Source organism: Rhinocladiella mackenziei (genome assembly GCF_000835555.1).
Source record: "Rhinocladiella mackenziei CBS 650.93 unplaced genomic scaffold supercont1.3, whole genome shotgun sequence".
NCBI lineage: Eukaryota > Fungi > Ascomycota > Eurotiomycetes > Chaetothyriales > Herpotrichiellaceae > Rhinocladiella > Rhinocladiella mackenziei.
The window spans coordinates 4,013,229-4,034,640 of NW_013550602.1; the positions used below are offsets into that span (position 1 = coordinate 4,013,229).

General features: G+C 49.5%; 6 protein-coding genes across 6 annotated transcripts; 3 read left to right on the forward strand and 3 right to left on the reverse strand.

The window, feature by feature from the left end:
* Window positions 1-1,018: 1,018 nt before the first annotated feature.
* Window positions 1,019-1,911, forward strand: Z518_04973 (uncharacterized protein; the record flags this gene model as incomplete). Its single annotated transcript, XM_013418679.1, has 3 exons — window positions 1,019-1,377; window positions 1,429-1,669; window positions 1,717-1,911. 3 exons carry the CDS (start codon window positions 1,019-1,021, stop codon window positions 1,909-1,911), a joined length of 795 nt encoding a protein of 264 aa, XP_013274133.1.
* Window positions 1,912-4,137: 2,226 nt separating this feature from the next.
* Z518_04974 (uncharacterized protein) lies at window positions 4,138-5,244 on the forward strand (the record flags this gene model as incomplete). The annotated part of the gene is made up of 1 exon (XM_013418680.1): window positions 4,138-5,244. The coding sequence occupies one exon, from the start codon at window positions 4,138-4,140 to the stop codon at window positions 5,242-5,244; it is 1,107 nt and encodes a 368-aa protein (XP_013274134.1).
* Window positions 5,245-7,555: 2,311 nt separating this feature from the next.
* Window positions 7,556-8,577, forward strand: Z518_04975 (uncharacterized protein; the record flags this gene model as incomplete). The annotated part of the gene is made up of 3 exons (XM_013418681.1): window positions 7,556-7,762; window positions 7,842-8,119; window positions 8,223-8,577. 3 exons carry the CDS (start codon window positions 7,556-7,558, stop codon window positions 8,575-8,577), a joined length of 840 nt encoding a protein of 279 aa, XP_013274135.1.
* A 4,093-nt stretch (window positions 8,578-12,670) lies between these two features.
* On the reverse strand, window positions 12,671-14,178 carry Z518_04976 (uncharacterized protein; the record flags this gene model as incomplete). The annotated part of the gene is made up of 3 exons (XM_013418682.1): window positions 12,671-13,061; window positions 13,437-13,918; window positions 14,158-14,178. 3 exons carry the CDS (start codon window positions 14,176-14,178, stop codon window positions 12,671-12,673), a joined length of 894 nt encoding a protein of 297 aa, XP_013274136.1.
* A 1,763-nt stretch (window positions 14,179-15,941) lies between these two features.
* On the reverse strand, window positions 15,942-17,769 carry Z518_04977 (uncharacterized protein; the record flags this gene model as incomplete). The annotated part of the gene is made up of 2 exons (XM_013418683.1): window positions 15,942-17,442; window positions 17,501-17,769. The coding sequence occupies 2 exons, from the start codon at window positions 17,767-17,769 to the stop codon at window positions 15,942-15,944; spliced, it is 1,770 nt and encodes a 589-aa protein (XP_013274137.1).
* A 1,228-nt stretch (window positions 17,770-18,997) lies between these two features.
* Z518_04978 (uncharacterized protein) lies at window positions 18,998-20,692 on the reverse strand (the record flags this gene model as incomplete). The annotated part of the gene is made up of 1 exon (XM_013418684.1): window positions 18,998-20,692. The coding sequence occupies one exon, from the start codon at window positions 20,690-20,692 to the stop codon at window positions 18,998-19,000; it is 1,695 nt and encodes a 564-aa protein (XP_013274138.1).
* Between the last annotated feature and the right edge of the window lie 720 nt (window positions 20,693-21,412).

Below are 21,412 nucleotides of genomic sequence, written 5' to 3' on the forward strand. Positions count from 1 at the left end.
CTTTGGGACAAAATGGAATATGACCGCGTTTAGAAAAGAAACTAACGCAACATTGACAATCTGCTCGTCGTCGGCAGAAGGTTGTTGGTTCTTTGTGTCGTTGCTGATCGGAGGTACCGAATCCGGAATGTCAGTTCTGACAGATTGTTGGGTGACCGATGGCAAACTATCGCTGTGGAGAGAGAAGGAGTTCAGCTTTTTCTGAACAGGTGTCAAGAGATTACGTGTGATTATCCGGCTTGGAGACTTCACAGCATTTCGTAGCAGGTCGTTGAATCTGGATCTCGTCCGATGTGCGATTGGAGAAAACTTTGGCATAAAATTCTCATGTTCCGGGTATTTCGTCACCTTCACTTGTTGGTATCGGACTAAGGAAAATGTCCCGAGGTTAGGAAACGCGATCTCGAGATCATCAAGAGACGTCTCCAGGGAATCCAGATAAAGTGTCCACGGCGGAAAAGAGGCAAGAAGACGGATCGCCTCCAAGTAACGCTCGTCTCTGAGCCAAGTTCGTCGCGTATCTTCGTCGGCCAAATCCTTGGCTTTTTTTTCGGTCCATAGGACCCGGAGGTGTAGAAATTGCTTATAGCGAATCTTAGACGCTGACACAAACTGATCTAGGTCGAAAATGGAACCTCCGACCCGCTTGTGTGGTGTGGCATACTGATACCACTCATCAGGAGTCTCGGGTAGGGGTGCATTCTCGTCATGACCCCGGCTCGAGGTCCATGGCAGAAGAATCCATGAGAGGCTACTGCGAGATTGGCGTCTAGCTACAAAGTATCTCCCGTGAGTTGGAGTTGTTGCACCCAAAAACCGCGGGCTGCCGCGCCAAGACTTGCCCCTGCCAACAACAAACACCCCACCAACACAACGAAATTCTCCATCTCCCAACTCGCCATATCCGGCCAAATCTCTCTTATACCTGGCAATGAAACATCAACACTGGACAATCCACCTATTCCGCCGTGCTCTCTCCTCAATTTCGGCCGGTCGTGGTAAGCGCGAATCCGCAACAATGAACGAAGACCATCCCTATCTCCATGTCGCCTCTTTGCTTCGGAAGATTCATCGTCATCGTGGACCATATCTTAGCCCGGATGATCTGGAGAGTCTCGGCATTAAGGTGTCCGGCATGGATATCAAAACCGGGGCACCAACGGACTCGGGACAACAATTCTGCACTCTGTATCCAAGCAAAAAATTTGACAAGCTCTTTGAGAAAGTATCAGCCAAACATTTTCAAGATTTAGACGAGGGGTGTGTCTACAGTACAGCGTTTGGGATTGGAACAGAGCTGAATCACTGTTTACGAGAAATGGGAGTGTTTTATTGCTGGGACCCCTCAGAACGGATCATTGCGTACTGCGTTCGATCGTGAGTGTCCAGCTTTTCGATAAATGACTTATACTTATGTCCTCGGAACAGAAGGAACAATTCAATAGTCGAGCAACGGCTGGGTAATGGTGGCAGGTACCAGGGAGAGCCTGAGTTTCAAGCCAGAAACATTTTCGAACCGTACAGAAAGTCCATTCCTCATCGAGGATGCTCCGTATTCGATACAGCTGTTTCAGACGAACGGTTGCGGAAGAGTGAAGTGTTCTGCGCCGCCGGTTTGATGGCAGCAAGGTTAGGAAATGCCGACAAGACGGGTGACCGCATTGTGCCTGTAGGCATCTACCCCGGCAACCGACTTGATACTAATTATGGTGAAAGGTGTTCATTTACTCTTTCTCCGGCTACCAGGCTCGTGTGATTCAAGCACATTACGAACATCCTCGCTTCATCATCCGGAAAACAGAAAATATTGAGTTTGAAGATGGGTCAGCCGACGACTTCAAACTAATGCTGCGGTGGATGATGAACATTCCAAAAGGGGATGTCAAGATGCCTCATGGAGAATCGAAATGAAGTTATGTAGGAATCATTGGGCGGACCTGAGGATGCTACAACATGGTGGTGGTGCTTCTAATCGAGTTCTCCATAGAATGGTCCCGTCAGACATGCCGTGTCCTGACAAAATTAACCTACGACAGTCGCGCTCCAGGGGCACTGTTTCTCAGGGAAAAGGGACAGGACGACACACCTGTACAGATACACTCACCGTTCAGGCCCTGACTGCAGGAGGCAAGCACGGAGTCTTGTATGCTAGACGCCAGATTGTTCGCCGAACACAGAAGTCTCGCCCTACCTGATGGCTCTCATTGCTTGCCTCGGTTCACTTTCTAAGCTACTACCATGAAATAAACTTTGCTTGGTGAACACAAAAAGAAATGTGAGCCCGTCCGCAGGCTTCCCAGAGTCTTGGCGAAGATGTAACCTGATTGACGGCGATAGGGCGACTTGAGCATCATACTCACGGTTACGACCCCCTTCCCCCCAATCCCAGCACGGAATAAAGCAGGATTTTGTCAACACCCCGGTAATTTTCGATCGGAATAGCAGCAACGAACAGAGACATGGCAAGAGAATATTTCTGAGTCTTTCATCAATCACGCTCTGCGAGGCATGGGGAGTGTGTGCGTGGTGTGTTCGAAGTACGCAGGCGCTTTCCATGTTCGATCGTCTAGGGCTGGATCATTCGCCAGAAGGATTCGCGTATCTTGGATTGATTTATACTTGGAGATCAACCCGGAAAACTCCTCGACAAGAGTAGCCACATCTTTAGCACCGACATCCGGCTCTTCACCAAAATAAACCAGCCCTATTTTTGCGTGGCGATAAACTTTAGGCATGAAAAATACACGACGGCTTCATGAATCGTCATGAAATTTGATTGATGTACACCGCGCTAGCCCAGAGTGACCTGTATCAATCTGGATGCTGTGCTCTTTTGAAGACCGCGTGGAGATTGATGGTTATGTCGAGAGATCTACCATTTGCAGAGAATTGACACCATGTCGTCAAGATCGCCCTAGACATAAGAAACTGCTTCATACCCTGGTTGATGCTCCAGTTCTGCGGTGAAGACTCGAATGGAGACAAATTCATCTCCTATGCCTGGTGCCATTTCTACAGCCCAGCAGCACTGACTGCACAGAAAGTCGACGGGAAGAATTACCGAGCAGTTCACGAGGGCAAGACTGTGGCCTGTCTTATCAGTGCGCAGCGAGTCTCGCTGCATATGGCCTGGCCAATATCGGTTGCATCTGTTTCAAGTTGTGGTTGCAGTTCGGTATAGCGCCTCCCAGAGAAACCCCATTGCGGGCTCTGCCACACGATATCGAGATGGGACCTCCACTGGAATTGTTTGTCAGGACTCTTGAGCAGTCATGGTCGTAAGGCCCCCTCCCCCTCCCCCGCGGGCCCACGGTAACATTGGAAGTCAGCATTTCAATTTCAGTTCGAACAAATCGGGCCATAAGACCCAAAATTTGCCCTACCGTGCTGAGGCAGGCCATTCAGGACTCTGTTGCCTATCAAGCTGGTTCTGATCAAACTCGAAATGTCCAGCTCGAGTGTCTAGGTCTCTTGCAGTATGCTCCTGCCTTCCCTGCAATATCCATATTTGCTTCAGGTGCCTGTCGCCGCCATTGAGCCAGCTCGACCGCGCCAACACCCCTTCCATTGATACGGACACATGTTGCTATTGATAAGGTGGCTTTGGCGGCGACGTCCTTCCAATGATTGATTGGGGAAGGAGGTTTCGATCTCTCCTTGTTCAACGCAGCCTTACTGGAACCGATGAGTATGTCGGTTGTTTGTGTGTCATCGGACGCTGCCCGCCTTGCCACTTGGTCTCGTACATCTCATGTGACTTGTCGTACAACGGCCTTGGCAAAATCAGTCAATTTTTATTCCCTGTCTGCGAACTCAGCTTCTCTTCCAACTCGGTAGTGACCGAGCCTTGGATCCGCTCGCACATCCCTCAAGTCCAATCAACACACGCAGCCTAGTCTTGGGTTTGGAGATAGGTACCCGCCGAAAACATGATTCTCTATTGTACGAGGCTGCCAAAGGTAAGCGGCGTATAGGAATGATCTATGGTAAGATATCCTCCCACTTCAAATATATAAACATCCTTTCATCCTGGACCGATGACAACTTTCTCTTATCCAGAAATCAGAACTTTGAGAGTCAAACGATCCTCTTTCCCTTCAGCAAGCTTTTTCATTGTCAGTGATTCAACCCTCCACAATGCCTGGCATCACCGTCCAACCTATCAGTCCCTCCAAGCCCGAATTCGGAGCTCTCCTTCATAATGTCGACTTGGACAATTTCTCGGATGTAGACTTCGACATTCTCCGTGATGCTCTGTACACCCATAGCGTCATCTGCATCAAATCACAATCGAACCTCACTCCCAAGGGACAAGCTGAGCTTACCCGCCGCTTTGATCCTCAAGCAATGTCATACGGCCATGGCAAAACCATCGATGCCAAGCGTTCAATTCTCCACCCTGATCTGAAAACCGTCCCTCACCAGCCCGAGGTCCAGGTGATTGGAAATGGTTTTGTCCCCGAATACGAAGGCTTGAAGAACATCACTCTCAAGCACCCTCATCATCGAACATTCCACCAAACCTTCATTCCTGATGAGCAAGACCTTGACTTCACCCGCTTCTATCGCTGGCACATTGACGCCGCCTTGTACGGCGGCCTTCACCCACCATTGGTCACCACTCTTCTCGCAGTCAAGGTCCCAGCAGGCAGAACCCAGACCCTCCTCTACGATGATGGAAGCAACGATACTCTCCCCGTCCCTCTTGGCACCACGGCTTTCGTATCCGGCTACACCATGTTTGACAACCTCACCCGGGAGCAGAAGGAGTTCGTAATGACCTCCAAGATTGAATACGCTCCGCACCCTTATGTCTGGATCTCGACTGCAAAGTCTCGCCCAGATGGCCTCGGCATGGTCTCCGAAGGCAAAGAAGTCCCCATCGAAAACCTTCCGCCTATTGGGGACCCATCCGATATCCAGATCCTCCCCATGGCATGGCGCAATCCGGTCACGGGTAAATTTGCCTTACAGATCCACCCCTCCGTGGTGCGCAAGATCCACCTACGCGACGGCGGTGTGATTGACGACTTGGCCCGGGTCAGGGAGATCGTCCATGACCTACAACGACCCGGAATCGCCCCTGAACTTGTCTACGCCCATGATTGGGAAGAAGGTGATTTGGTTCTGTTCAACAACCATGGCGTCTTGCACAGTGTCGTTGGTGCCTTTGGCGAGGGAGAAGTCAGGTTGTTCCGCCAATGCAACTTGGCCGCGAGCCGACCCCCTGTTGGGCCGGAATAAGTTGTTGCCGCTTGATTGCACAATTCCAGCTTTTGATTCTGGAGCTTGGTTGTGGCTTGTTTCGAGTTCTTGCGTGAGCGATATGTTGGGTCCAGCATGAGTAGAGCCCATATAGATAGACAGAACTCTTCTTCTAGTTTTCCAGCCAGCTCTGCGTTCTGAACGATATGAGACAGGGAATAAATGAAGCAATTTCGACATACTCCATACTCCTTTTATTACATTTATCTTCGTTACACTCTAATCTTCCAAGATCAGTGACAGCGGAAACCGCTCCTTAGCCAGGGCAGCCTGTATATTTCTGGACCCTGATTAAATGGACCAAAGGGATTTGACGATCCTGATACGATCGGCAAAAGAAGTATGTGAGTTACTACAGACGGAATTGGACCGACTTCAACTCTCTATTCTGGTGACGGGCTTTGATTAACGACACGATTGGCACACTAACGGCTCGATCATAGATTGCAGGCAAGGCAGAAACTCCGCTTGGGGGGTATATTTGGCTCCCAGCACGAATGGAGCGTACGTCGAAAGAATTTCCGAGATTAGAAAATTGTTCGAGTCCACAAATCATGAGCCACGTCCGTGTATGACCATCAGTACCGAATGGGGAGGATTTGGCGACGAACTATCGGTCTTTCAGACCACGGAATTTGATGACGCAGTCGACGAGTCTTCTATTAATCTTGGTGGTCCACGCTTTGAAAAGCTCATTTCTGGAAGTACCTGGGGGAAATCCTACGCAGAGCAATCTTTGGGTGGATGGAACGAGCATCCCCGAAAGGACAAAAGTCATTCGGCATGGATACTGCGGTGGACTCATTCTTATCAAAAGCTGCTCTTGGGAATGCGTTGGATTGCCAGAACATGTCCACGATTGATACGAAAATCATCCAAGTCCTGGCAAGCACTGTTGGGAGAAGATCTGCAATCCCCGGAATGTCTCTGCCGAAGAAGCCAGCCGTAACTCTCAGTAGGAGAGGAAATAGCTAGGAATCAGCACGCTCATTTTAGATCAAGATAAGATGTGCTCAAGTACAAGTAAAGACTTTCATGGGGGACTTGGAAATGGCGAGGTAATTGATATCGGTTGGACGACCCACTTGTTGAACCCTTCCCTGAGTTCGTGGAGATCATGCGGAGGAGATTGGCATGCAAGGCGATGCACAGATACGGTTCGGACTGGCAAAAGATGAAAGTGGTGTTGGCCCGGCTTTGGCTGCTGTGACGGCGGCACGAAGTGGATACAATAGTCCAAGGAGGTGAGCCAGGAGCCCACTGTTGGGGTGCCTTTGGAAAGAGGTCTTGGTGTAGTTGAGGCATCAGCGCTGAGATAAGTTGTCTGCCACCGACACAGACTTGTAGGGACAAAACATCCGAGGGTCTCGCGAGGGCGAGACTTAGCCACCTTCGTATCTGATAGAGGTTCCTGCGAAGAGTCCAAATCGCAAAATTTCGAAGGCATACGATGGTATCCTTGACATTCGATCCAAACCAAGGAGGAATATGACGTTGTCCCTCGGAAATATGGTCTTTTTGGGCAAGCATATCTTCCTCAAATTGACGTTCGTTTCGTTCCCAACACTAACCGTGGACCTATAACTTTCAGATACCACCGTCCACAGATGGCAAAGACTAGAGAGGCGTTCAAAAACAAATTCACGACTTTGTTGGCCGTTGTCCCCCCGAAATTTTACCTCTGGCAGCCTCATATTCTACCTTTAGTCAGCAGATCAGATCTAGAACGCCCAAGACTCGTAGGGGGCCCTTGAAAGCCGCCGGTGATCAGGCCCACTCCGCATTTAGCTAGTTGAAGGTTCATGACAAATCTCCCTTTTCAACTGTGATACTGCTTGCCCCACGTTGCATCTCCCACAAGAGGGCTAGCAAAATCACAGTCCAAAAAGCACGGTGAATCACGGCTTTCGACATTGGCCGTGTCCAGGACAACAGAGACGCACTCAACGAAGCCTTCGGATAAAGCGGATATGCCTCTCCGCGACCACTGAGCCTATTGGAAAGGTGCCGTATCGTGCATCGTATTTCGTATGAGGAAGGATATTCTGGAAAATATGTAACAATAAACGAATGTGGGACACAGACGGCTAAGAGATAACCCCGGATCAAGGCTCGATCCCCACATTTCCACTATGACGTGGATGATATCCTGGCATGTCTTACCTTATCTCAAGTGATTGGAATATATACCTTGCTCCCACTGGGAAAGTCAGAAGTAGGTATGTGAAAAAGCGTAGGGACAAGTTGAAGCAATTCATACCGAATCCACATTGAACCAACCGACCCGAACATGACTCAAAACGGCTCTGGTAGTCCTCAATATGAGCTCTACTATAATCCTTTCTCAATCTGCTCGCTCATGGTTCTATTGACATTGCGCTTGAAAGGCGATCCAAAATCCCTTTCTGACGCCGTCGAACCGGCGGAAAAAGAAATCGACATCTATACCGGCGAGCAGATGACGGAAGAGTTTTTGGAGAAGAATTGGAAAGGCCAGGTAGGGACAAAAACCTTTTCGAAACGAAACAGAATAACCATTCCGAGAACTGACAAGACTGCTGCTCGTATTTGTCCAGGTTCCTGTTCTGCTCTCCCCGTCTCTCTCCGTCCAGCTTACGGACAGTCTCGACATCACCAATTACCTGGGTGAGAAGTACCCTGGCCTGGCGCCTAGTGCACACAAAGAAACCATTAAAGCCCTCTTGGACGAACTTCACAATGTCAAGTATATCACGTTGTCGTTCAAGGCAGAGGAGCGCCGCGCCGAAGCTATCATCAACGCAATTCAGACCTTAGTCGCTGAACCGACTTCTTCGGAGAAGTACAAGGCTGCGTTGAACAAGAAGCTCCAATAGTAATGGGCCCCCTTTTCCTTGCCTTCAACAAATTCTGTCCCGATCAGCACTCTCGATTTCCCCGATATCTATGAGTTCTTTTTGCTAATACCAATCGGCAAGTCTCTTGAATACGTACGGAGCCAACCCACATTCACCCGAGGAGACAGCCAAAGAAGAGAACAAATCGCGCATCTACCTGGGGAAAATCAGCAAAATAATCGTGAGCAACGGTGGGAAGCCTTCGAGCGACGGACGGGTCTGGATTTTCGGCGAGGCTACTGGCCCCACGGCATTGGATGCTCACACAATCGTGTTCATTGCACGCCTTCTCGACGCGGGTCGTGCAAATTTGATCGGCGACGACATGCTTCAATGGGGTAAGAAGCATTTGGAATCAAAGGAGTGGCAGGGGATCGTGCAGGGCCGACCTACCTTGCATAATCTGTGGGAGAAACAGCAAAAAGAGAAGGCGTGAGCTTTTGGCTGGTACTTCCCTATCTTGTCCTATTCAGGACGAGCAAGTTGGGATAGGATTGCGATGTGGCACTTTCGACGCCCTGGAAATCTTCAGCATTTACTTCTGGACTTTTTCTGGACCTAGATCCATCTGCTTTAGACTTTCTTATGGTCTGTGAAACTTCACTAAAGCTGAACCAATTTTGATCACCCAGCTTTCAGATGTTCGAAGCAATTCAGGGCACAGACACGTTGCCTTTAGGCTTTCAGGCCCCCATTCAGCCTTGTCCTTTGCCTAGCCTTTGAGCTAGTTAGGTTGTCACAACGACCAGATGGCGGGGGAGGCCTTGCAGTAGCGTCAACCTTCCAGCTTAAATGTACGGGAAGAGGCTATGCTGTGGCGCATGTCCGGATTTCTCCTAGTGATGAATGGTGCACTCTTGGAATACCCTATTCCTTCGGACCGAGAACTCGGGATTTTCTTTTCTTTTCCTTTTTTTGTTTTGAAAGTTATGAGCTGGGGGCGAGTGATGAAATACGTGAGAGAAAGGAAGGCACGGGAGACGAGAGAGGGCGGTACTTTTCTCAGCCTTTGGCCGAGAAGAGCCAGTTGAGTGCCAGCAATCTGGCTCCTTGCCTCGAGTTAGAACAGAATGGGAATGGTAGTAGGGTGAGAGATAGGAAATATGTATCATGATGACTGGCTCGCTGAAACTTTCGCTAGAACCGCTGGGCGCTGGCAAAATGTCTTTGTAGACCAGAGCCTTGGGACATCGGAATTCGACAATTGAGCCAAAGCTACATTCAACGGCAACCAGTGCCACACAAAAGTCGTTACAAGCCAACACCAAAAACTCCCGTCGCCTGGTTCCAGATTCCTCCTCGTTCGTCATAAGATGTCGACCCTAGGGGCAATGATCCGCGGGCAATAATCTGATTTCAACCAGATCTCCATAAATCTTGACATTTGCGCGAAAACGTGACCCATCCAATGTAATTGATCAGTGGTGTTGGTATATCAATTCTCGGTGGTGCAAGTTGAGTCGCGCTTACGTCCACAATTCGGACAGTACTCATTGTTTGCTATGCTGTGAGGACCATCTCCGCAGTTACCGCAAAACCACTTTTCAGGACGTGATCTCGTCCCCTTAGGAAGAGAAGACAGATCTGGAGGATCCCAGACTATTTTCGGCAAGTCGTAGCAGGTGCTTTGATGTCGCTTCACTGGTTTCTCCTCGAAAGAGTCCGATGGTAGCCATTCATCATGAGGGTGGTTGGTTGGCGAAGTGTGCCCCTTGTAGCTGTGGCCGAAACTGCGACCCAAGGCGTCAGTGCCTTTAGCATGGACAACCACTGGCCCGGACTTACCACATGATCGGCTGGGTACTTAGTGATGCTCTGATACTGTAATAATGTGGGTGACGCTCAGGAATTCGACGGAGAATTGAAATATAAGTTGAAATCAGCTGAGAACCGTGGACCGACTCTATTTATCTCCCAATTCAGAGATCCTCCTTCTCCGAGACCGCTGAGGAAATTGACCTCACCAACACAAATCTCTGAGGTACAAGGGAGGCTGTGTGAAATGTAATGAAGAGACGTTAAGTGACTTAGCTTCGTTTTTGAGACTTTCTCAGCCAGTAGAATGCGTTTTCCTGGCTGGAATCGACTATGCATTCTCTCGTTCCCGGGGCCAAATGGTGGCGCAGGATAGAATGTGGAAAGAAAAGTGATAAAGGCGACGACATAGCTTGCTAGACGGATCCACATGAGACAGCAAAAAAGGAGAGAGAGAGGGAGGGAGAGAGGCCTCTGCTAGGGCGATTGGAGTGGCCTTTGCCTTTTGCATCGGCAACGACGGATCAGAAGGCTGAAACAAATTTTCTCAAATCCGTCATCGAATTTAAAAATTCCCATCAAACCATTGGCGCACGCTGCCAGGGTACAGACAATTGATTTCTTTTGATCCGTATATTTTTTCGCCAGGAAAAGGAAAAAGCGCATCACATGAGTCATGCAGCATGCGAGTCTTTTCAATCCTCGACTCTGATCCTGTCGGACAAGATAGAGTTACGCGAGGCACCAGGTTAAAGGGCTTTTCGAGTCCATGCCGTGCATGTCCGCCTTTTTAAGGCCGCACAGGCAACCGCCTAGCACAGAACACATGACAAAACATCATAACGTACCAGCGATCGGGAAAACACAGCCATTGATAGTATAGTGGGCAAACATGAACACTGCCTCATGAAAGGCTTGCACGATGCGATTGCCGAAAATCAAAGTCCGCGGTCGTGGATTTGCTAGACGATGTGCAACGGGGCGCCGACCGTGTTAGTGGTTAATGAAATCATCACGGATGGCCCGATGCAATCTGCTCGTCATGGACGACAGCTGATTGATGCATTTATGGAGTTGAGAATCTGTGGGAGGCTGGAGGAGTGGGAGATGCAAGCCACATTGTGAATGGCGGTAGGTGGACAGGTGGACGGATGTACGGGCGTTGTTGATGGTTGCGAGTCGGAAATGGGTCATCGTAAGAAGCTGTCTTGATTCTGTCTGGCCTCTTGGTCCAAACATCTTGGTTTCCGTCCGTTTACGCGATCTGCAATTTCTTCGTAGGAAAGATGCAGAGTCAAGGAGGGGAAGGAATAAGCCAAAAGGAAATAAATCGGCCGCCCTGTGTAGACCGCTGTTGATTGGCCATCTATCCTCTCCCGTCATTGGCAGACATGGAGTTGCCATAGCACACTAAAGGGAGCCAACTCCCGAAGCATACATTTCGATATGTGTGCCCATGCCCCAGATACTTCTGTTCCAAGGACCGAATGAGGAGCCTGGTGCTGCATCATGTCGGAGTTCGAGATTGAGTGGGTCAAGAGTGTCCAGAGAGAATACATCGGGTCCATAGAAGGCGCATAAGGATTCGTCCTCATGCTTGTTGCAAGTCTGGCATCCAGTAAGAATTTTAAAAAGAAAAAAGAGAAGAAGAGAAACAGAAAGGGAAGGGAAAGGAAAGGAACAAGTTTGGGTTGGGAAATACTCCGACCCAACGGGGGGCAATCAAACCTTCAGTACCCATGTGGATTCATGCTTCGCAAAGACCATCTCTCTCATAATGGAGTCAAACACTCTCATAACAGTTTGTTACCTGGTCAGTGCAAACCATGGTTCAAGCGAAACATGAACGAAGGCCGCATCATAGGCCCATGGCCGGGTTCATCTCTACACGCCCAAGTCGTACTTGAATATTGTTGAACAATTGGTGACCTATCGTTCGCAACAGACCAACTCGTTCTGTGACACTCGCTCACTAGGCTGTATCCGATAGGCAACAGCGTTGACGTACGCCGTGTAGATAGATATATAGACGGGCTCTATCTTGCGCTCGTTAAGAGAGCCAGAGCACTCCTTCGATTCAAGTTGCGCGAGAAGTTTGACAAATATCGTCGATTAGAAGATGTCGAGTACAAGTTGCTGCCGGAAGCAAAAGGAGATCGAATGGTGTTCTTTGGAAATAGTCTTACTGCAAGCCAGGAAAGTGACAAGATAACAATAGCTGATTCAAACAACGTGATATTCCAGTGTGTTCCACATTGGAGGGGCCAGACAGCGAGACGAATAACACTGCCGAATCTGTCATCGTCTCGTCTGCCGAGCAGGATCTCGGAGGTTGATCAGATAAATACACTAAGAATAAGACTACGGACGCTCATCCAGACTCCCAATTCCAACGTCATTGGGCTCGTAGATGTTTGGCATGTAAATCATCTGCGCCCAAATTATCCGAATTGTGATCATCTGCCGTTGTCGTCCTCGTCCTCCTCCTTCAGGTCGGCTTGGATCTTATCTCTAATGAACCTGAAAAGGTATTCTGCTGGTGTGAAGGCATGCCCTCCATTTCTGGGTGTTCCCCAAAATATCCCCACCAACAAACCCTGTTCATCCATGATCCAAGAGCCGCTATCCCCATCCTTCGCAAAGACGCCACTGCCATTAGGAGAGTCGATGACAAAGTACTCTCCATTGGGCTTCTTTCTTTAAATTCAGCACGTTTGCCGTTCACATAGCCAACGGTGTAGCCTGTCGTCCTTCCTCGCTTGAACACGCGTAGCCTATCCCATGTCTCCGGAACTCGCCAGCTTCTTATCCCCAAGTAATTTCGGGGGCTCGGCGGCACTGCCTTTTGCCAGAGGTTGGAGGACATTTTGGTGGAATGTATTATTTACCTTGACATTAGGAAACACTCTTGTGATTGCCCAATCCTCTTTGATGTAGTCGGAGTGGTACGGATCCAGTTTGGGTTTGGCCTGGGGTTGTCGCCAGGTACCGCTGGAAACCCAGACCGACGCCATTGCGGGTTCTTTCGTGATATTCTTTGTGTTGTCAAGGATGCCTCGTAGAAGTTGAATGTCTTTGCTCGATGCTTCTTTGAGCCTTTTGATGATATCTTCCGACGTTCCAGTCGCTGCTACTAGTGCTGCTACTGGCTCTTGTCTTTCCATTCTGTCCAGTTGTGTTGATAAGTATGTCGATGTTTTGATTGAGTCTTCCAGATCCGTCCTTTGTGTTCTCACGGATCATGATCCAGAAATTTGGTCAATTGTGGGAAATTTTCAAATCCAGGAAGCATGTTCCTTTTAACGAGTTTGCGAAATTTGATCGAGAGTTCCAGAACCTCGTACGAAAGTACCTGAAAACGTTCGGTTGTAATATTTTGATCATCAGCCGCACAGTGACATTTCTCGCACAAGCCCTGGAAACACGATCTCGTAATTCATCTTCCAGGCTCCTGTTGGCACTCCAATCCACGGACTGGTGAAGTTTGTCCTCGCCCTTTTCATTGTCGTCAGGTCTGAAGACGCGATGGTTACTTACTACATATATCGCTTTCGAGGGTTCCCCTTGAGAGTGATGAAACCTCCAATGGTTCCAGAGCCCTGGAGCTTCAGATTGCCACACGAGGAACCTGGAGTGATTGGCGCATTCTTTCCGAGAAAGCCAAAGCATGAAGTGTACGTTGCACCCTCTTCGATCGCCCCTTCGATAAACTCCATCGGAAGGCCCCAATGTTCTTCCTCGCTTTTCTGCTGCGCATCCTTTTTCAAGTCCTCAGTTGCGGGATTCTTCCCCATGATAAAGATAGTTGATTTGACAGGCTCGCTTGGACCCCAGCTGGACCGCCCGACGCAAGAGATAGACTCCCAATCGAAGTTTTGCTGGTTGAGAAAGCGCTTGACACCAGGGAGCGCTTTGTCATATCTTACGGCCTCTTTACTTGACGAGGAGATGGGGAAGCTCACTCTAGGCAATCCGCTTTGCGACTTGAATCCAAGATCTTTCTCGATGAAGAATTCTTCGTACTGGTTCGTGTCATCGAGGGTTGCTCCAATCCTGCCTGATATAAGCGCGCCGCCTTACAGAGAGACAGCTCCCCTTTGAGGTAAGGAATCTAGTACTCATCCGTAATTTGATGAGGCTCTACTTGGCCAGAACTTTTCTCCGCCCGTGTCAAGGCTGGAGTCCTATGAGACAAGCTTTGTTAGACGACTTTTGTAGCAGGACCACTCTGGTGACGTGTGATCAGAGTGACAGAACTCACAGTCTTCTTAGTCTCGGACATCTTTTCACAAGATTGGAAGGGGGAGGAAGTCAGACGTAACCTTTGTGGTGGTATCAAGAGCCGAAGGCAGATACCAATGGTAATGGCGAATTATTTCTCGAATACACCAGAGTACTTTTCCCGGGAAAGCTGGCACAAAAAGTGATGTAAGTATGACACCTTCCGGCGAGGCTGAGCAAAGTCCTCGATTGCTAAGAGTCATGTCGGTGCCGGGTAGATCACATGGTTATTGGCGCAGCAGACTGCAGTCCATGATCCCAACCTATGATCTCGCCTTGCCCAAAGGCCGTATGATTTGGGCACCAATGCATAGGCCGTTTTACCCTGAAAATAACCCTCCAGTAGCAACTGTCTCGGGCTCGATGACGACAGAGGAGGGAATGCCCAGAGAATATACGCGTCCCTGTCTTCTGTTAGTACTGGCTCCTCTGTAATGTTTTCCTTCCTTTCTTGATTACAGCTCGTACCAAAATGCACAAGTCTTCGTTGATTGAAGCGGAAACTGTTGATTGAATTATCTACAAGAGGGAGCATTTGAGCCGCGAGGCAATCAATCATATCAGCTACTAACCCATACTAGGCTTAGTGGAATACACCTATGCAGAACCCTAGGTTCTTTGTCAACTGCGTCCTCACCGAAGAAGCGTCATGATTTTCTCTACATTCTGTATGCAGAAGGCTTCGTGTAGTATCCGTGAGTCAGTTCCTCGCGAATCCTCCGACAACGCATAGCCAGCATAACCGAGCGCAAAGCAGGAGGAAGCTGCTTGGTCCTGTCCCCAGAAAGCCAACCTTGACCACCGGCGTCTGCGTCTGTACGTATGCCTTCGAACTCGTCTCCCTCTCGGTGAGGCGGAATCTGAATTTCAAGGAAAATAAAGGAGGAAATTGCAAGAGAACCGTCGATGTATACAAGAACCTCTGTACGGGTGCGGCGGGGGCGTCAATCATGACGCACTTTAAACTTGCGAGGCGCATATCAGTCTCACCTCGAGAAGGATTGAGATATACGTCTTATCGAATGCACCCCAAATTTCCGCTCGACTAAAGGTATGCAGCGGGAGACTCAAGAGCGGTTTGGTGGTTCTTAGCTACGTGTGACCTCGACGGCTTTTCGACATGGCAATGTCGATGGGCGAAAGAAGGGGAGGGGAATACAAGCCTTCCGCTGAAATGTTTATTTTGGTAGATTTTGCACGTCCAAGCCGAATGTTTACTTGGGCCTCTATTTTAGTAATCGCATGCGATATTCCGCAGCTATTTTGCGAACAGCATTGTAGAAGACCATGGAGGATGGTGTACGTTTCCAACAATAAAGTAGGTATTATTTGTGGGGGTATCAATTAGTCGAAGTAAGAGCAAAAGCTGAAGTGAACTCGACAAGCAGCCGGAGGTAAACAATGGCAAGATGAACACGCTCACCAGAATGTGATAGCGTGACGTGGAAATGGCCGTCAGATGCATCCAACTAACAGCATAGCAAGGGGGAGAGTAAGAGTGTCCGGCCTCGTGAAACAAGGACCGATGCTCGGTCCCCGGGTTGTGACGGATCGAAGAAAGGTAGATTGTGAATGTGGGAGGACATCATTCCTAACCCACGGCGGATTCCATGGCCTGTGTATCGAGGATCAGGAACCAGCCGATCGGACAAGTGTGGTCCGGAGACTCCATGCGACAGGTTATGCAAGGCGATTTAAAAACTGGACAAGTTATCCAGCCACCCCTAAACAACAATTCCGTCATGCTTCAGTGACAACTATGTCTCATTTTGTCTCTGTGTGGTGATGTTCTTTTCCCTTGTTGAGAATCGCATCAATCAATTCCTGAGAACACTTATTTGCGTTCGGTATTGGATGGCGTCCACTTCCGCTCACAGTTCGGTCTTCCTTTTTAAGATGGTGTGGTAGTGTCATTGTCGAAATATCATTTTTGGCGGAGGGATTTGAGGCGGTCGACGTATCATTGGTGAAAGGATTTGAGGCGGTCGACGTATCATTGGTGGTGGAGGGATTTGAGGTTGTCGACGTATCATTGGTTGTGGAGGACTTTGAGGGTTCTTCCACGAGAGCGGCCTCGGTTAGATGCGCCATCGAGGTGTGCGAAGGAACTTTCTCCAGATTCTTCGATGTGCGCGCGGAGGTTGCTGCCGATGTCACTGACGGACCCGGCGTTGCCATGCCTGACGGGATTATGGAGTTGAACGAAGCGGTCGACGCACGACTCAAACTTGGATTCGGCACGGCACATTCCCTTTCTTTGGTCAAGAAAGGGTGTTCAAGTAGTTGCTTCGCCGTCCACCGTTCTTCGGGTAGCCACATGATCATCTTCTTAGCGAAATCAATAAATAACTCCTTTTCTTCCCCTTTCATTCGTGAAATCGACGATTCAAATGTGATATCATCTGTCACGTAGTCAGGGTGCTTGAATTCGCCTTGAGAGTCGAAGTAATTGGACGTTTTGGCTCCACGTTTGAGGAGTTCTTTCGGTGGGGGCCCCAGAAGGGCGATCATAAGACCCAAATGTTGATCAGGGTGGTAATGGCCGGGCCCCGTCTCAATGGCATCGAACAGACCGAAGGACTCGATTAGATCCCACAACATCACACCCAGATTCCAGATGTCGGCCGGATACGACCATCCACATTGCAAGATGACTTCAGGAGCCATGAATGCGTTGGATTGTATGGGCTTTGTGTTCTTCACATCACCCCAAGTGGCAAGACCAATGTCGGTGATTTTGGCCGATGCTATGACCGCATCCGTCGGAGCTTCGCCAAAATCGCTGCGAGACGTGTATATGATTCGACCATGCGAGTCGGGCAATTTGCGCGGCGATGGATGTTCCATCTCATGCTGAACAAAACGGTCGAGGATCGTGGGGTCACCGAGCCCCATCATGATGTTGTCAGCTTTCAGATCAGTGTGCACCACGCGACACTCGGTATGGAGGTAGTCGAGGCCGTGGAGTAGAGCAGGTATCAACTTGCGGAGTTTGTCAGAGCTGAATCGCCGCCCGGGAAATTTTTCCATGCAGATGTCGATGGGTTCCCGGAGGACGTCGTAGACGATACAGAGATGTTCGCCATGTTTGCCCTTGACGCGGAAGGTATCGAGCATGAATCGAATATGGTTGTAACCGGGGTGCGTGGGGTTTGCTGAACACAGCTTCTGGGCGATTTCGCGTCGGCCCTTCAGAAACTCATCGCTCAGAGTGTTGACGTTGATTTTTATCGTCACATATTTTCGATTCCCCGAATGCGGATCACTGATAGAAGGAATTGAGCAAAGGGCCGAATCACTTTTCGGTTCGTTTGGATACTTACGCGTGTAGATCTTTGGCCAGCCAGACCGTTGCTGTCATGCCAAAGCCCAGCTTGACGAGGATTTTATAGCGGTCATTCAAAACATCACCGAGCCGAACTGGATAAAAATGGTCTGCATTGTACTTGGGGAGAGTCTCTTCCTCGATCTGTTTGTAACCGGAGACAGTGTCAGGATGGGGATGAGGCGAGTTGCCTCTCGTGTGTAGCAAATGACTGAATGACTGGCGATTGTTATGGCTATGTGCCCGTTTGAGCAAGCCCGGACGCATTTTGAATGCCCAAGGAGATGATATGAAAGAGGGTTCAAAGAAGAGAGCAGGCAATGCCCATTCTCGTCCAGATCCGGGGAACCGGAAGGGTTGGTCTTATTGATGTTGTCGATATTTTTAAAATGAGGCTGGTGAAAAGCTGAAACGTGTACCTTGGAGTTGCGGAAGACGCGGCTGGCCCGGGCGTCATCAGGTCGGGGGTTTAGAGTACGAATTAGATAATCCAGAGCGTTAAGGAATGTGCCGCAGGGTTCAGGCAGAGGGCCATGAAAGATGGCAAAAGATGAGGCTTTTTTGAGAAAGGTCGCTGACTATATCTGGAGTTGCATTGGACATACTGTATATGTCAGGATCATGGCCCCCGTTGAGAAGGACTCGTAACACGAACGATGACGAAGGACCAGGCGCCAGGGAGTCGGGAACGGGATAAGGATGAAGCAATCTGGTGAAGCGCGCCTCTTACGTGACCGGGTTTGAGGGTGTGCTCGCGAAGTGATTAAAGCGGAGCGTTGAGCGAAGCTTTTTTTTAGACTCCGACCCCCCACGCGCGAGACCTAGGGATCAATTTTGATCACGTGACTGGAGTCGTCGCTGATTGGTCGAAAAAAGATAAATCACATGATCTCGAAGCCTTGGCAATCTCGATCGTAGCTTTGGACAAGGAGTCTCGAAAGTGGCCGGGGGGAACAAATGCGCCGCTGTTTAGCTGGCTGCGGCCACAGAGTGCAGGCAACCACGGCCAATGCACCATCACGTGCTAGGTTATTTCCATCCGTGCTTTCCTCCAGCAAAACTCCATCTCAACCAACACCATTGCCACCGGCTGCTATTCTCACCGGCCGACCAGATGATACCTGTCTTCCGTGAACCCACTCCGGCAAGACTACTTACCCTGCTATTGTCACTGCTACTAAACGACCGATAGACTTTGCCCTACCCCGCCCCCCCCCAAATGACCCTCTTTCGATTCATTATCGGCCAGATCCTGTCTAACTCCTTTCTGCTATCAGCATTGACCCTATTACCCACAATGTTCAATAAAAAGGCTGGGACAAATGAACAAAAATCAAGATCGACAACCTTTACAATGCACATGCTTTCAGCTCAGGAATTCTGAATCCTATCACGCCATGAAAGCTTTTATCCGTTCTTCGCCACAACGGGTAGGGGGGATATCTGATACGGGGGGGTGATGTCCAATACCTGATTGACTCGCTTGATGAACCTGCTATCCTTTTTGATTCCTTTTCTCCTGCTTTTGAACCTTTTTAGCCTTTTTTCGCTCCTCTCTTTCTGTCCTTGCTTTTCGCATCTCAATACCCCGTCGCATGAGAATCAACAAAGTTGGTGCAAAGCCGATATAGATCAACGCCAATGTCGTATAAGCCCATCCTCTTCCCATCGCCGAACTCATCGGTTCGATAGCTGCTGATGCTGCCGCCCCAAGCTCACATCTGACAAAATTGTTGGCTGCCGTAGCTGAGGCGGCCTTCCCGGGCCAGATGTCTGTCATGAGCACATTGAAAGTCTGATATGTTGCAATGGCCGCGTAGCCGAGCAAAAAGAGGAATATCGCCGGTCCTGCCAGACTGATTTTGTGATCCATTGTCCAGCCGTATCCGATCATGAACAATGAACACAGAACCAAAAGTGGTAAAGCCACCTCCATGCGAGCTTGTTCAATGGGAAACTCGGACAGATCTTGTTTGACGCCCTTGACGATGATGATTCCGTGTTTGTGGGCATGTCGACGATAATTCCAGTCGATCAATTTGCTTGTGGTGAATGCCGATACAATGCCACCCACCCCGATCGGGATGAACATCAAGGAGATTTGAATATTATTGAGCCCGTACACATCTGACAGCGATGAGGCGGCGCCGGTGGAAATCCCATAGAAACAAGCAAGGCTCAGTCCCGTGGCAACCAAGATCACGATCGATTCCGGATCGATGAGAATCAGCAAGGTAGGTGTGGGATTTGGAAGGCGAAAGTGATAATTCTTGCGTAACTCGGCCTGTTCAGCGGGATCAAACGCGGCACCTCGTCGTGCTCGGCGTCTGTGACGGATGACGTCTGTCAAGGACCAGTTTAACGGCGGCGGAGGAATGGAACCATCCCCGACGATGTTGCGACAAGTCTCAGGGAGAAACAAGAACAGAGGGACGCAGAAGACGGCAGAGAAGATGAGAAGAAACCAAAAGATCCAATGCCAATCCAGAGACTGGCTAATCGCGCCTCCTATGATTGGAGAGACTGAAGGGCCTAACAGACCACCCAAAGAAGCAAAGGCGATGAATTCACCTCGCTGTTCTGATGTTACGGTATCCCCCACCAGGCCGTTGGCCAGGGCAATGGTGCCACTGCTTCCCGCGCTTTGAATGCACCGAAGAACGAGCAGGGCAGCATAACTATTCTGCAGGCCGAGTCCAAGATTCGCGACCAAATAAATGGAGAAGCAGAGAATATATGCAGGACGCCGACCCATACTGTCGGAAAACCCGGCAATCATCATCGGAGCAATGCCTTGCAGGATCAAGTACGTGGTGACGGTCAAGTTGATCTGGGAGCCGGAGACATGTAAGGCATCCGCGATGCTATTGAGGGCCGGGAGGTAAATGGAGGACGATAGGGGTGAAAAGAACCCAGCGAGCGAACCGGCTGCAATGATGAGTCTCTTTTCCTTCGTGGTGAAGACCGAATACTGCTTGGGCACAGGATCAGGAGTAGGCTGTTCAGAGGGAGGCTCTTGTGCAGCCCTGGCACTTTGCCGATTGTCGGGATTGTCAGGTATGATCGAGTTGCTCTCATCGGACTTTCGTCCAGGTTTCAGAGTTGATTCTCCAGTTAGGGCTTGCGCTCCATCTATAGAACTTTGAATAGTATCTTTCTCTGCTCCGTTTTCGTCCTTAGTGCCCTCCATGATCCTAGACTCCCGAGCCGAGACGGAGAGTAAGGCGTGATCAAGAAATGAAGAAAGACAAGCTTATTCTGTAGCAAAAGATACTGACCAGATCCCGGTGTTTTCGCAAGATGCAATATTTGTTTTCGATCGTGTCTGTACCCAGTCCTGTACACAGGCAGAGTTCCGTAGATGTCAATGTCTGTCTTTCTCCTTTAAATAAAGAACAATCGAAAACTCCACGGCAACCAATCTGGTCATTTTAACCCTCACGGTGCTTCTGCCCGGTACCGGCAAGACAGGCCCGAACATAAGGCGCCTTGAAGCAGCACGATAGGCTGCGAGACGGCTGCCCGAGGCACCCCTAAGCTTAAAATTGCTTACAGAGACCAAGCTTCGACGAAGGTGACATCGCTAAACATGAACCCCGGCCCGTTCAAATGCCCCCACGCCGGCAAGCCCTGGAACGCAACTTCCCAGCAACTATTCAGAAATCAGGATCAAATCACAGAGAAGCAGGCAGGCGCTGATAAGCACGTAATTACGCATCAGATTTCAATGCCCTTTTTCCAGTTTACCAATAATGTGAATTGTCGAACGGTGGTTGACCCCTTGCTAGGTACCCTGGTTAATGGAGACCGGGAAGAGGTGCCCGGAACGGACTTCAAAGCCAGCACGAGAGGCACCGATTGACTTCACTTCTCATTTCTGACTTCAATTGATAGTTCATTTCTCACCCAG